This window comes from Musca vetustissima, unplaced genomic scaffold, assembly GCF_032173495.1.
Source record: "Musca vetustissima isolate MV318-11 ecotype Yass unplaced genomic scaffold, APGP_CSIRO_Mvet_v1 utg21114, whole genome shotgun sequence".
In the NCBI taxonomy this organism is placed as follows: Eukaryota; Metazoa; Arthropoda; class Insecta; order Diptera; family Muscidae; genus Musca; species Musca vetustissima.
Window position 1 is genome coordinate 81,117 of NW_026876481.1, and position 14,430 is coordinate 95,546.

Consider the following 14,430-nt stretch of genomic DNA (forward strand, 5'->3'; position numbering starts at 1 on the left):
AGCGGAATGTGTTCATACCTAAATACAATGTATCTGTATATGGGGCAAGTGAGCATATTATACATTGGCATGATGATGTAAAGCCCATGACTTAAGGTAAATACAAAATTATTTGAAATAACGAAATATGTATTGACACTTCGGGAGAAAAGGGACGAACGTCCAAACACCTCCCACGAATAGAACATCTGTTAAAGGTATATTGTTTATCTTTACAAAGTCTTCTATCAATATAATAAGTCTTGGAGGCTATTCAGAAACCCGCTAAAGGGGTTTCTATGTATTAGATAGAGAAGAAAAATTTCAAGAAATCTTTTGTATATGAAACCAGTAAGGAAAGTTCAAAAGTCGGACGGGGCCGACTATATGATACCCTTCGCCAAGAGATGCTCATATGTACAAAATACTTTTGATAGAATAAACATAGCGTCTTTGGAGGACCACTGACATGGAATCGGACGAAATTAATTGCGTACATAGATATTTGAACTAAATTAAAACATCCCATATACACAGCAACAAGTATTGGCAGTATTGTGCTTCATTTACATAAAATCGGACGAAAATATATATGGGAGCTATATCAAAATCTAAATTGATTTCCATAAAATTTTGCGGACGTCAACCTGCAGTAATTTCAATACGCATGTTAACCTGTAGTAATTTCAATACGCTATGCAAAATGTTGTCTAAATCTTACAAACATTGAGAGTTTGTTGCACCATTTACATAAAATCGGAGGAAACTCTATATGGGAGCTATATCTAAATCTGAATCGATTCCAGCGAAACTTCGCATACATAAATTTGGACTTAATTCAGTACTCTGTGCAAAATTTTGTCTCAATCGGACCAATACTGGCAGTATGGTGCTGCATTTACATAAAATCGGACGAAACTATATATGGGAGCTATATCTAAATCTGAACCGATTTCAACAAAACTTGACATACATCAATTTGGACCTAATTCAGTACGCTGTGCAAAATGTTGTCTCAATCGGACCAATATTGGAAATTTGGTGCACCATTTACATAAAATCGGACGAAACCATATATGGAAGATATATCAAAATATAACCCGATTTTTCCCAATTTCAATAGAATTCGTCCTTGGGCCAAATTAGTGATATGTGCCAAATTCCATTCAAATCGGATCATAAATGCGACCTGTACTTTATTCACAAAAATACATGGACGGACGGACAGGTCATAATTCGACTCAGAAAATGATTCTATGCATATTCTCAATAGGAACCATGGGTCTATCTCGATTCCTTTTGCCTGTAACAAACAATTGCACAAAGAAATAATACCCTGTACCACAGTGTGGTGAAGGGTATAAAAATTGGATTTCTTCTACAAATATAAGATAGAACATATATAGATGATCTTAAAGATGTAGAAGATCGTTCAAAGATTTCCCTTGAATATAACAGTTTAAAAATCTTGTTCTACAGGTACTCTACTGCATAACATAGAGAATCCATTACTTTGTTACTTTCGTTTGCAAGACTTCGAAATTTTATACACAAAGGTGCCGGCCGCTCCATTTTGTGGCTGTAATTTGATATTTCGGAATTGCAGAGGTTAATGTTTTGCCGCAAATGCCAATTGTAGGCATTCTTAATTTTCTAACCGATGTTGAAGTATGCCACTTTTGAAAGAATTTTTCTATTTAAGGCCTGTGTTTTGATATAGCACCCAAATGAAGTCAGTTAGAAGAGGTTGTAATTAGAACGTCAAGCTTTCAGACCATTACATCCCTACTTGCAGTGAATTTGATATATTTTTTTTTAAATCTGTATTTCGACATATTCCGACCAATATTAGATATTTTGAAGATCCTAGAAAATGAAATGTTAAAATTTGTGATTATTGATTGCTAAACGACATCCTCGAATCAAATTCGCAATTTTAATCCACCTTAGCACACAGCCTTCTTATAAAAGCCCAGACCATAGGGGTAAATAATAAGTCCATGTATTCAAATCGATCCATTCCATAGTCCACACCAATTTTCTGTAAAGTCCCTAGACTACATTAACCATTTTTTTAACCAAAATTTTTTAACCAAAATTAAGTATTCCGATTTCACGATAGATATAAGACCTTCTGCTAAAAATCCTCATTTACCGTTTCCAAAGATTTTGAAGGTCATGGCCCTACTTTTTTTTTAAAAAAATACATATATAATAATTTTACATATAGAAATAACCGTAAAGTCAAATTTTGTTTAATTCCAAAGTAACGGTTGAAAATGATTACTGATAATGAGAAGGGAAAAATTAGTGCGGTCCGGTCTGCATTTCTCCTTCCTTCTGCTTTTAGCAAATATCTCCAGCTTACATCCACTAATCGCCCCTTAAGTTCCTATCATTGACGTGTGTGTGGGCAGACTAACACATATACAATACCAGACATTTTATTATCATGGGCTTCGATTTAATTCTTCTGTTCACAACAAATATTTTCAGTTTATTCTTTCAAATTCAAATAACTTTTGACTACTACTCGTATGAACTTGATTAATACCCGACTGACTTGTTGGTATCATTCATATGTGTGGAGTGTCAATGTTAAATATTCCAACAAAATAAAAAAAAATATTTCATTCAATATTTTCTGTCATACGGCATTTTCGAAGAAATAATCAATTTACTTGCAAAAATTCCAATCATTCAGGGTCAGAATATGGTTTTGTCTTTGGCTCTTGATTATTTATAAAACGTTTGTTGAGAGCGACGTGAATGAGTGGGTGTGCGTTAGACCACATCATATTTTCCAATGAATATATTCATTTTTCAAAATAACAGTTTAATGTGTCAATGTGTAAACATTCAAAATAATTGAACATTATTTAAGTTAAATAGAAACGATTACAGTCGTGATTGAACATAACCGCAAAGCTATGTGTTTAAAACCACAAAAGAGTTCCTGGAATTAATATCCAGTAAATGCACAACAACAGTAACGACATTTTCTATTGATAAGTGATTTTTCAATTTATAACAATTTGGATCCGTATGTAAATATTTAGATTTATTTAAATGGAGCAATTTTCACAATTGGAATCGTACATTAAATCTGATAATCGGAATGATAATAATACAAGAAGAAATATTAAGAAATATTTTTCATATAAATCTTTACTCTTATAGCGATATTTTTTATAACATTTTTCACCGAAGTGGTTGTAATTTTGTTTCCCATCTTTGCAGAAAGTATGCAACATTGGTCCATAGGCCTTCAGATTATCATTCCTTTCCAGAGCATACAACAGACTTTATACTGACATAAGGGTATATCGTATTATGGGATATGTAGCGTGAATCATCCCTCTTTTCAACCTAACTCAGCCATAGATCCATGTTTTCACATAGTCCTCAATTCCGTATTCTTGGAAGGAGAAAAAACTATATTGCAAAAAAAAACAGATCATTTAAAATTTGGGGCTCGGATGAGACAATTTCCCAATCCAACGAAGTGTTTTTGAAGAGTGTTATATCTGAGGAGATTACTTTCATATTTTGATAAAACGTCGCATTATACCCACACAGAATACCGAATTGTAGTGAAATAATTTGAACACCTCTCGTATATATCCAAAGTTATGTAGGTTGCCATATAATTGACTCCGTCCGATACTGAATTTATATATATATATATATATATATATAACCAACGAACATAATTTAGAAAAATATCACTTTCGTAGACATAAATTTATGTTTTAACATTTCAAAAAAAAAAATCGTAAAATATTTATTACTCATGTTCAAATCAGCCAGCGATCTAAACACAAAACCATTTTATTGACTGACAATTGGGATTGGAAATGTCAACTAATAATCAACTAATATTTGGCAGCACAGGTTTCATAGATTTTAGTATTTATAAATTATGAATTTTTATTGGTCTTCTGGAAATGTGCGCAAGTGAAAACCGGGTTGTCGACGAATAGAAATGCAAAATATCATAATTTTTAAATGTCAATACAACATAGAAGGAATTAAAAAAAAAACAAGTTATAGTATTTTATTTAAATGGCGGAAAAATACATGGAATTCGGATATAAGTGAAAGTATTATTAATTTTTGAATAATTTAATTTTATTTGGAAATAGAGCACATATGTATGTTGACGTTAGAAATTCGAATTCTGCCGTTTATAAATGCATTGTGCTAATAACAAATTTGAATATGGTATTTTAAATTGTCCTCGCCACATTCAACACCTACTACTTAGAAAAATTTTTTTAGCATTTATAGAAACGAATCTGTCTATCGACAACGCCCCTTGATATGAGTCAATACATAAATTATGCGAAATATATCGATTTGTCTAAAACTTTGTTTTGTTTTGACCCGAATCACCACACTGAATATTAAAACAAGAAAGTTTGATAAAGCCATGCATACTATGACAAATATGAACAGAACAAAGCTCATTGATTATATTTCATGATGACTTCGAACCTTTCAAAACTTTATAAATTAGCTATAAGCATTGAGGTCAAATTTGAGAATAAAAGAAACTGATATTAGTACCTTTGTCTTGTGGACCTAATATATATGACATCATACAAATGATTTGCAGTATAATAAAGAAATATCTTCTAATTGAGCATTATATGGACATTATTGCCAACTTTTTAACATAACTAAAAGGGGTTAGGTTTACTCCTTATTAATGCGGGATTGGGTAAAGTGTATCATTCAAAATTAAGAGTTTTGCATTAATTAATCTGACTGTGCAAAATTAATATAATAAAGACCTTTAATATTAAGGTATGGAAAGAAGTAGTTTATATTGTACACAATTTAGATGAAATCGGACAGAATTTAGTTCTTGAAGCTCTATTTATATTTGAAACCATTTAATGCAAAGTTGACAATCGTTTTTTAGACTTAATCCAGTAGACTATGTAAAATATCTATTCAATTAGGCATGAGTTGGGTATTTTGTGTACCATTTATATGAAATCAGTTGAAAATGGGATCTGAACCGACATGTATAAAACTAAACACATGTAATATAGAATTCCATCGCCTTTGCTTTCCATTAATTAATATGAAGCTAAGAATCTTGAATATTTTTGGAAATACTGATGTTCAAGAAATCCTGGTAAGAAAGCGGATATTATCGTAAGAATATTTATCGATATTCTACTGTATTTGTTTATACGCTTGGCGCCATCTAGCTATAACATGTCAATCTTATAATTCGTTTGGTTTCTGTCTCTACTACCATACTCCATGCTTAAATAGTGTTTCACAACATTCATCTTTCATATACATTGTATACGAAAATGATACATGTGGAACAAAGATGACGCAGTTGTAAAACGTGACTACATGGTAATAATGTTTTCGATACCGATTTTTCTTGCCGATTAAAAGGCGATAACACAATTGGTCTGTCCCCCTACTGCAAGAATCAATTATTTTTTACTATTTATACTCTACACAATTATGATGTCAGGGTATTATAGCTTTGTGCAGCCCAAAAGTTTGTAACGCCGCGAAATATTGGTCCTAGACCCACCTTTAAGTATACAGATCGTCATATCTCGTTTTTTAGATATCATTAAGGGAAAAATGTTGTTGTAGTGAGAAATTGTACATTGTTGCATACATTATATAGGCCATGGTATACTCAGTAAGGTAGCCTCAGAGGCGAATTTCTACAATAAACATCTATAGTAGTAGAATGATATGTCAACAATATTAGGCAAAAACAAACCGTTTCATAAGATTTTTTACACAAATCCAAAATGTTAATAAAAATATTTCCGAACAAGCTCTTCAAAATTCGTACATTTTCATTTATAATTCTGTTTTCTTTCTTTGAGTCATCGGTCGTCTTATATGTTGTGATATAGGTTTATGTTTTTATAGGTTTTGTATGCTCTCGTATGCATGACATAAGTGGTCCCGCACTGCAAGAATCTGCTACTTTTTACTACGAAAGCAAATTTTCCTTTATGACATTGAAAAGAATTGTAAAAACTAGCAGATTTGTACAGTACGGGAACATACCAAAAAATAAAAGTAGATTAATTTTATGAAATTATTAATAACAGAACTTTACTGTAAAGCCTACTTATGCCTTATTTGTAAGCATATACAACAAATAGTTTTGCTTATTTCAAGAGTTTCAATTAAATCAAAAATGTCGAAAAAAATTCGAATTGAGTATCCAAATTTATCATAACAAAATAAAAAAATTGGGTTTTCCTAAAGTATACGTTTTTTTATTTTAGATAAATTATTTAACAAGGCCTATATAAGGTCGAGTAATAAGCCCATCTGATTATTAATTTTGCTGTCAACGTATACTTTGAAATTTATGAATACATACAAATGGTCTGCTCCCGTACTGCAAGAATCTACTAGTTTTTACTACGATAACGAATTTTCCTTTATGATATCGAAGAAAATAGTAAAATCGAGTAGATTCTTGCAGTACGGGAACAGACCAAAAATGGCATGGCACAATTATAAGTATAAGTAGCAGCAAAACCCAGCTAATCTGAATCCAACGTAATACTCTGGTCAATTGGTTTGTTTCCGTACAGCAAGAGTCTACTAGATTTTGCTACTTTCTTTGATATCATAAAGGGAAATTCGTTATCGTAGTAAAAGTAGCAGGAACATACTCTTTGTTTTACAACAATAATTATTTGTTGTAGTCCATACATACAACTTGATGGATACTATTTTAATTTTCATATACAATATCTTTCCCCTTTATAATTATTTTTATATGATTTGAAATATGTTTTTAAAACAAAAATAGACAGCACACAGTCTAAAGACACCTTGTTTGACAAACATAATCGATAACCCAGTCATCGCACTACACTGCTATCGAAATCGTCACCAGCGTACCATCACTAGCAACACCTTTATTTTTTATTTGTCAATTGAGAGGCAGAAGAAGACGCAGATACAATAACATACCAGAACATTTCTACAAAGGAATGCAAAAAGCATCACATATCGCTCGACAAAATTCCCAGGACCACATAGACCCCGAATTCATACCCTCCGTCAATATGAAGCGCAGAACGTTGTCTGGCAGCTGTGGCGTTGGATTCTTTGTGCTGGCATTCGGTTTCATAGCAATTGCCTTTGCCACACCCAGCTGGCTGGTAAGTGATTATCGTATTACTGGAGCAAAGCTGGAACGTTTGGGCTTGTGGGTGCACTGTTTCCGTTCACTGCCCGATGTGAATGACGATAGTCAGCGTCGTTTCTTTGTTGGCTGCAGATGGGTCTACGATCCATTCACCACGGGCTACGATGAAATACGTGGATTCTTGCTGCCTGGCTTCATGATTGCAACACAATTCTTCTTTACTCTGGCCTTCGTGGGCATGTTGGTGTCAGCTATCGGTGTGTTGGTGTTCTTTTTGTGTGCTGGGCCAGATCAAAAGCATTTCGTTAAGCTGATACGAGCCATTGGATGTACGGTGCTGGGAGCTGGGGTGTGTGCCAGTTTGGCGGTAATTATATTTGCCTCATTGGGTAATCGTAACAATTGGATGCCTGAACATGCCAACAACTGGTTTGGTTGGTCGTTTATTTTGGCGTGTGTGGGAGCAGTAACGGCTCTGGTAGCTGGTACGCTGTTCCTTACCGAGTGCTACGTACAAAAGCGTAAAAGGACATTATTTAAGGAATCGCAGACAAGATTTGAGATGATGCACGGTGGAAAGTAGTGGCAGACAACCAAAAGAAACAAATCAAATGCATACAACATTAAGAAGTCATTTGCATCCCACCCATTTAAAAAGAAAGGCAACCACAACAAAATATGGATCCTCAGGATTTTTTATCTAAAACAGAGGTACCTTAAAATCTTCACATTCCATTTATTCAATACCATATCTAATAACCACAGCTCTTACTACGAGACTACCAACCAATAATTCCATGTATCTGAAGAAAGAAAAACTGACCTCAAACTTCGCCCAGCCCACAACACTACCAGTTGGTACTTATGCTCATTCATATATCTCTACATATTTATTTCATTGCGCCAGTGAAGATAGCATCTCATTACATTCCAGTTAAGACTGATCGTAGAACTTTTGTAACAGCCGCAACATTTTTATACTGTGGTGACCTAAGAGCCAAAACACCGCACTCTCCACTCCACAACAATACGAGCAAAGACAACGAATGAATGTAGCAGACCTTAGTAGTTATATAATTATTGCATGTCGAATTAATCTAATAATCATGCAACAAATCACTTAATTCAAATGATGTTAGGTTGGGGCTCCGCAATGTCGAATGCAGATGAATCATTTGAGCATGGCAGTCAGTGAATAAACGAACGACGACATGAGCCAGCTGGCTGAATTTTACATATTACAATATATCTATACCGTCCAGAACGCAAAACTACTTGCATTTCTTCTCAATATTATCTATTACGAATCTCTAATTATTTTTATTCTCGAATCAACTTGTGTCGAATAGAATGAATGCAACAGCGTTTTTTGTAATAATTGTTTTTATTTTAATGTGCCTTAGATAGTATTGTAAGCATAGTTCGATTATATTTTTGAACCCCTTTATACAAATAACAAAAGAAAAACAAAACGACCACTTAGCTTTGTAAGTACAAAATCCTTGAATCTAATCCATATCTTTATTAGAAGTATACATTCCATTGTAACGACATTCTGCCGAAGATTAGAATACAAACAGCATCCACTGACCTGAAAAGCGTCTATTTTTCTATTCGCAACTGACGTTATACAAGTTGTGCCTTAGATTGTTTTTGCGAAAAATATTTGTTTGTATGTATATAAGTACGTATATGTATTGTATTTTTTATTATTCAAGATTCCGTCCAAGTTTACAAATTTAAATAAACATTTTATTATTCGAAAATTTGCCGTTTCTTTTGTTTACCGCGAAAATTTCTCATGGTTAAGTATTATTCTTTGTTTGTGTGTTGGTTGTTAATGAGGGTTATTAATATTGTGAAAATTTTCGGCGGTGCTAACAATTAGTTCTAAGTGAAGTTTAGGTCAAGGCATTTCTAAGCTGCTGTTTGTTTGTATGACAATATGAACACTGTTCTAGTTCATTTGAGAACGACTGTACGAATATTAAGGTTTGTGTCAAGTGAGTAAGAGTATGACTCATTCAGTACATATAGACAACTTAGATTTTATTGATTATTGACTAGTTAATATGTATGATATTATTCAATAGATGTCAGATGGCTGTATTGATAGATTTCTCGTTAAGTATCGATCAAGCAATTTTAGATTTATGCTCGCTGGAAGGGCGACCTTTCGCAGTAAAAAATATGTTGCTGTTTTTATTTGGTGCATTCAATTGAGAGTTACAGGGCGTTAAAAATTGAAGTGAACAAAGAGAAAATTCGGTATATTTTACAGTTTTTCTTTGGCAAGTACTGTAACAGCCAATTATGTGTAATTTCGAAAATGTTAGCTAATATGTTAGGAGCTAAAAATCGAACATAACTGTTATAAACCATTTACACAAAAAATAATGGATTTCTTTTTCCCCAAACTAATATATTTTAATGCACAGAGGAGTGGTCCCATTTTTCAACATTATACAGTCAGGGTTTAAATAGTAGGTGGAGCAATCTTTAGTTCAAATCGGAATGTCCATTCGCATGACGTTAGAAAATTAATCTTCAGCAAAATTCGCACAATTGCATATTTTCAATCACAAACCATACTGGAAAATAAAGAAGATCTTCAACTATTGCAATTTTTGGAGTATCGTGCCCACCAATCGTTAAAGTACTGTTTCGAAAAAACGATTTTAATATTTGAAAGACACTCTTGCAGTCACTTGATGACAATACAATAAATCGACGGTTTTTTAAATTTTCACTTGCATTTTAAAGATACATTCTTGAGTAGGTTGACATTAAATATAAATAAAAAATCCAATTTTTGACTAAACTAAGAATAGAGAAGACTTGTATACATATACGTTGCGAGTATTTTGAAATCGACATGCCCACATTTTTGTTTTTAAGAAACATGAATTGTGGCTAGAGGTGAAAGAATCAGATTGCCAAAAATCTAAATTTCCTGTCCGATGATTTTTTCCTTATAGGGCCTAGTAAAGAATTTAAACCCTAAGGAGTATGTTACGACTGCTTGATGAGTTTTTTCTTTGTCTTATTGAAAATGCCGTGATATGTCATAGACTGCAATAGTCAACTGCAAAAATGTAAACAGTTTACAAAATGTGTGTTTAAAAAAGTAACAACCACTCACATACATTTCTACTTTTAAAAACTTTTAATCATAAACTGTAGTAATCTATTGCTATGGTAATAAAGAACCGCACATTCAACGACATCATCAGAATCACATAAGTCCACTGAAACTCTGCTTCAAATGTGTTTTACCAGAAAAGACCAATGGAAACAATAATATCACGAAAATGCACAACTATGAGTAGCACTCTGTGGCAAAAATTGCAAAGTACCCATGAACACACATACTCATATATATGGGATTACGTATGGAAAACTGTTAAAAAGCCCCACTTGAGTATTTCTCATTTCGTGGTTATAAATATGCCAAATAGGGGGAAATTGCAAAAATTTGTGAATTTTTTCCACAGTTATTTCTTTTTATATCCAGGCAGCAGCAGTCAGCCACATGATAAGTACTTCACTCCGCTACAAGAGTGAGTGGCTATTCAACGTTTTTGTTCTTGTTCTTGTTTTTTTTTGCTGTTGACTACTTGACCAAAAAATCATTTTATGTTACCATTTCGTGCGGATTTCTGATGGGTAAAATCCCCAAACAAAAGCGAACGAAGTAAACCAACAAACACCATGGATACGTACGCTACCCCTATGAGCAATGGGGGTATGGCTAACATGAAATAAGATTGGAAAATGCATTGCGGTTTATGGGATGGCCGGCCATGCATTATTTAAAAGTTGGGTACACTTTGGGAATTTGCATTATTTCGCGAAAACCAAACTGTTGGCTGTATTGCTGTGGCCCTTCGCCCAATATCATCATGTGAGTTCCTCAAATACTTGAAATTTAAAAATGAGCAACGTCCTCCATTGGTGATGAGAACGATGATGATGTGCCCATTCTGCTGTTGTTACTTTTCGTTGTTTCGAGTGAATGATTAAACTCCGCTTGTTAAATGTACACACAATATGTTACGCCATTTATTATGGAGATTTTTTATTCCGATGGTTGAATTTTGTTCTCATTGGCATATAAAAACGTTTAATTTTCACCCTAAACCGAATATACAGCTCGGTTACCACCACTATGAATATAATTTTCTATCCATGAAAGTTTTGCAATATTATTCGAAACTTTTTAGCATAGCTGCTGAATGAGGTTTTTCAAAACTATTCCAAATTTAATGTTGAGAATTTTAGTGGAAATTCATAAAATTATTTTTATGTGGAAGTAAGAATACATTTTAACTAAATGAGTAATGAATATTTTTAAGGACCAAAAATTGGTAGATTTTTTTTTTAATAATTTTTAAAATCCAATAAAGCGTGGTGTTTAAAGACATTTTTAAGATCCACTAAAGCTTAGTCGTTTTAAAAAACATTTTAAAGATAATTATAACCATTTAAAGATTAATATAAAAAACCTTGGATTTTTCAAAGAATTCAATTCTAAGAACTAAAAAAGCATGTGTTCTTTTAGAACAAAATTATGATTAATAAAACCGGGGGTTTTAAAGAACACACATATATTTTTAAAGCCATAAGATCAGATTTTTTTTAAAGAAATCGTTTTTAGAACCACAGAGCTTTGTCCGTCAAAGCTTGGATTTTTTATTACTTAAGGAAGTTCTTTGAAAAATCTACTCTTTATTGGATCTTCATTAAAAATTCACGATTTTTTGTTCTTAAAATAAAAATTCTTAAAAAAATCCACTCTTTGTTGGGTGTTAAAATAGTCCACGTTTTGTTGGTTATTCAAAAAAAAAAAAAAAAAATCCTAAGAAATCCACCAAATTGTTTAAGGAAAAAACATGAAGTTTTTAAGGAATATTTTTTAAAGACCTATGAAAAGAGGATTTTTAAAAAGATTTTGGACATGTATTTGGTTTATCATTTAATAACACATATCCGTACCAAAAATTATTGATATTGACCCACGTTTAAGGTACCACCATAATATGGTACCCCTCAATGTGGAGATTTTGAAACGTTTTTCAATCAAATTGGCTGTAATTTGGTATTTTTGGTTCTCAGGTATCACCACATCTCCGCATTAAAAATTATTATTATTATTATTGACCCAAGTAGGTATTTTCAGAATTTTGTTCACGTTTTTCAAACGAATTGTCTATAGTTTGGTATTTTGTATTCTCCTTGGCTGTCAAATCGTACTAAAGCCCCCATATAACGGTAGCCCCAATATTAGATTTTTTGAGAATTTAAATCTTTTACTCACGTATTTTTTTATATGTTTAAGGTGCTATCATAACATGAGTTTTCTCCTAGGAGCCCCCATTGATGTTAGATATTTTGATTGTCACCCTCATGGTGGAAGGTATAAAAAGTTCGGCCGGGTCGAACTTAGCATCGTTTTTACTTGTTTAGTCTATCCGCGTTTATAACTACCTCCTAAATTACGGTATTTTGGGGAGTTTGGACACACGTTTCATCCGAATTCGCTGTAATTTGATATTTTGGATTTGTATTGGATGTGAAATTTCATGACCAAAAATTCTCAATATTTGGAACCATATTGAGAATTTTTGGTCATTTTAGGATTTTAGGATAGTTCCCATAATACCATAGACATACGAAAGCATTAATTTGTATTAAAAATTGATTAATTAGAATTAATATTTACCCCTGACAGACGAAAATTTCTGCATTTACGAAACAGTTTTTTGCTTCAAAACAATTGTTTGTCTGTGTGTAGGATGAAATTTTTTTACATTTGTTTTGATATTTTTCGGGATTACATCTTTAGGAAATAGATACATGATCTTAGAAAAACAGCTCCCAATTCAAAAAATGGTTGAAATTTGCCTTCATTTCTTATTTTTATTTATATAATATGAATAAATTTGACAAGAAACAATTAATTTTCGACAGCATTGCCATATTGAAATTGCCTAATTTAGTATAAATTCAGTTTGATTTTGTGCATTAACAACACATAAAAATGAGGATAATGTACAAGTTAATTTGAATTAAGGCTGTTAATGCAAATTAAGGCTGTCGTCTGTCTAGGCTATAAAACGATACCTCCCAAATGTTGGTATTTTGTGGTGTTTGCCACGTATTCCAATCGAATTGAATGAAATTTGCCATTTTTTTTAACATGGGGAAAAATATTCGTCCATTTGTTAGGATAGCCCCTTCCTAAATTTCGGAAATTTTCAAAGTTTGGATATGTTTTTCAGCCAATTTGGCTAAAAATTAGTATTTTGGATTTCATTGGTTAGCAAAGCTTCGTACCAAAAATTGTCAGTATTGGTTCACTTTTAAGGATGGCCCCCATATAACGGCGTTTGGTTTTTGATTGGTATATGGGACCGTTTTAAACCGAATTAGCTCTAATCTTTCTACCATGGCATAGCCCGCCATATATAACTCTTCCATTTAAGTGTCCAAATCATGGTGGGCGGCATAAAAAGTTTGACAAAGCATGGCTTTTATAAATAAAGTTTTTATTTTCGGGGGTCAGTACAGTGGTGATTTTCAAAGGTATTTTTCAGGGATCGTCTACTTTTTTAAAAAATATTTTTTTTAAAAATTTCAGTCACACTCAAAACTACTTTGTATTACTACTTCCCATTCCACGAAAGGATAAAATAAAATAATTTTAATAAAATAAAAGTGCTGTATTTTTTTACTACTGTTGTTGTTATTATTATTTTTATTGATATTATCCAACCGAATCGGAATACAAAGCATATTGGCACAAATTGTTGGCTCAAAAATAACGCATATACACATTCAAAAAGACACACAAACATCCACACATTTAAACCTACAAATAGAGACACACTTACTCCATCAATGTTGGTTAAGAAATGAAAAATCAGTACAAAGGAAAACCCCCTCATGGCGGATAGTAAAAAAGAGTCATAAAGTCACATTAACACGTATGACTAAGCAAAAGTTATTAATATGCAACACACGAAAAGTGTTGTTGCTGTTGTTGTTATTTGTTCTTTTTTTCACCAAACACATTTTGCAGCGTGACAAAGTTGAGAGAAAAAGGAACAACAGTTGTGCATGTGAAATAGGCGAGTGTTTTAAACTGGTCGTTAGTTATATTTCAGGACATATTTGAACTGCAGAATAATTGGTATATAGATAACTCGGTGTGGTTTTAGTGTGTTCAAATAAATGTCTCATTTTGTTTATACCTATATTGCCTAAAATCGGTCAAAATGACCTCATTC

The 14,430-nt window shown here is 32.6% G+C and overlaps 1 protein-coding gene across 1 annotated transcript; it reads left to right on the plus strand.

Annotated features, from left to right (window-relative positions):
- Positions 1-6,940: 6,940 nt before the first annotated feature.
- Positions 6,941-7,744, plus strand: LOC133321041 (transmembrane protein 182). Its single transcript, XM_061530142.1, has one exon. The coding sequence runs from the start codon at positions 6,984-6,986 to the stop codon at positions 7,722-7,724; it is 741 nt and encodes a 246-aa protein (XP_061386126.1). The 5' UTR covers positions 6,941-6,983; the 3' UTR covers positions 7,725-7,744.
- The last annotated feature ends 6,686 nt before the right edge of the window (positions 7,745-14,430 follow it).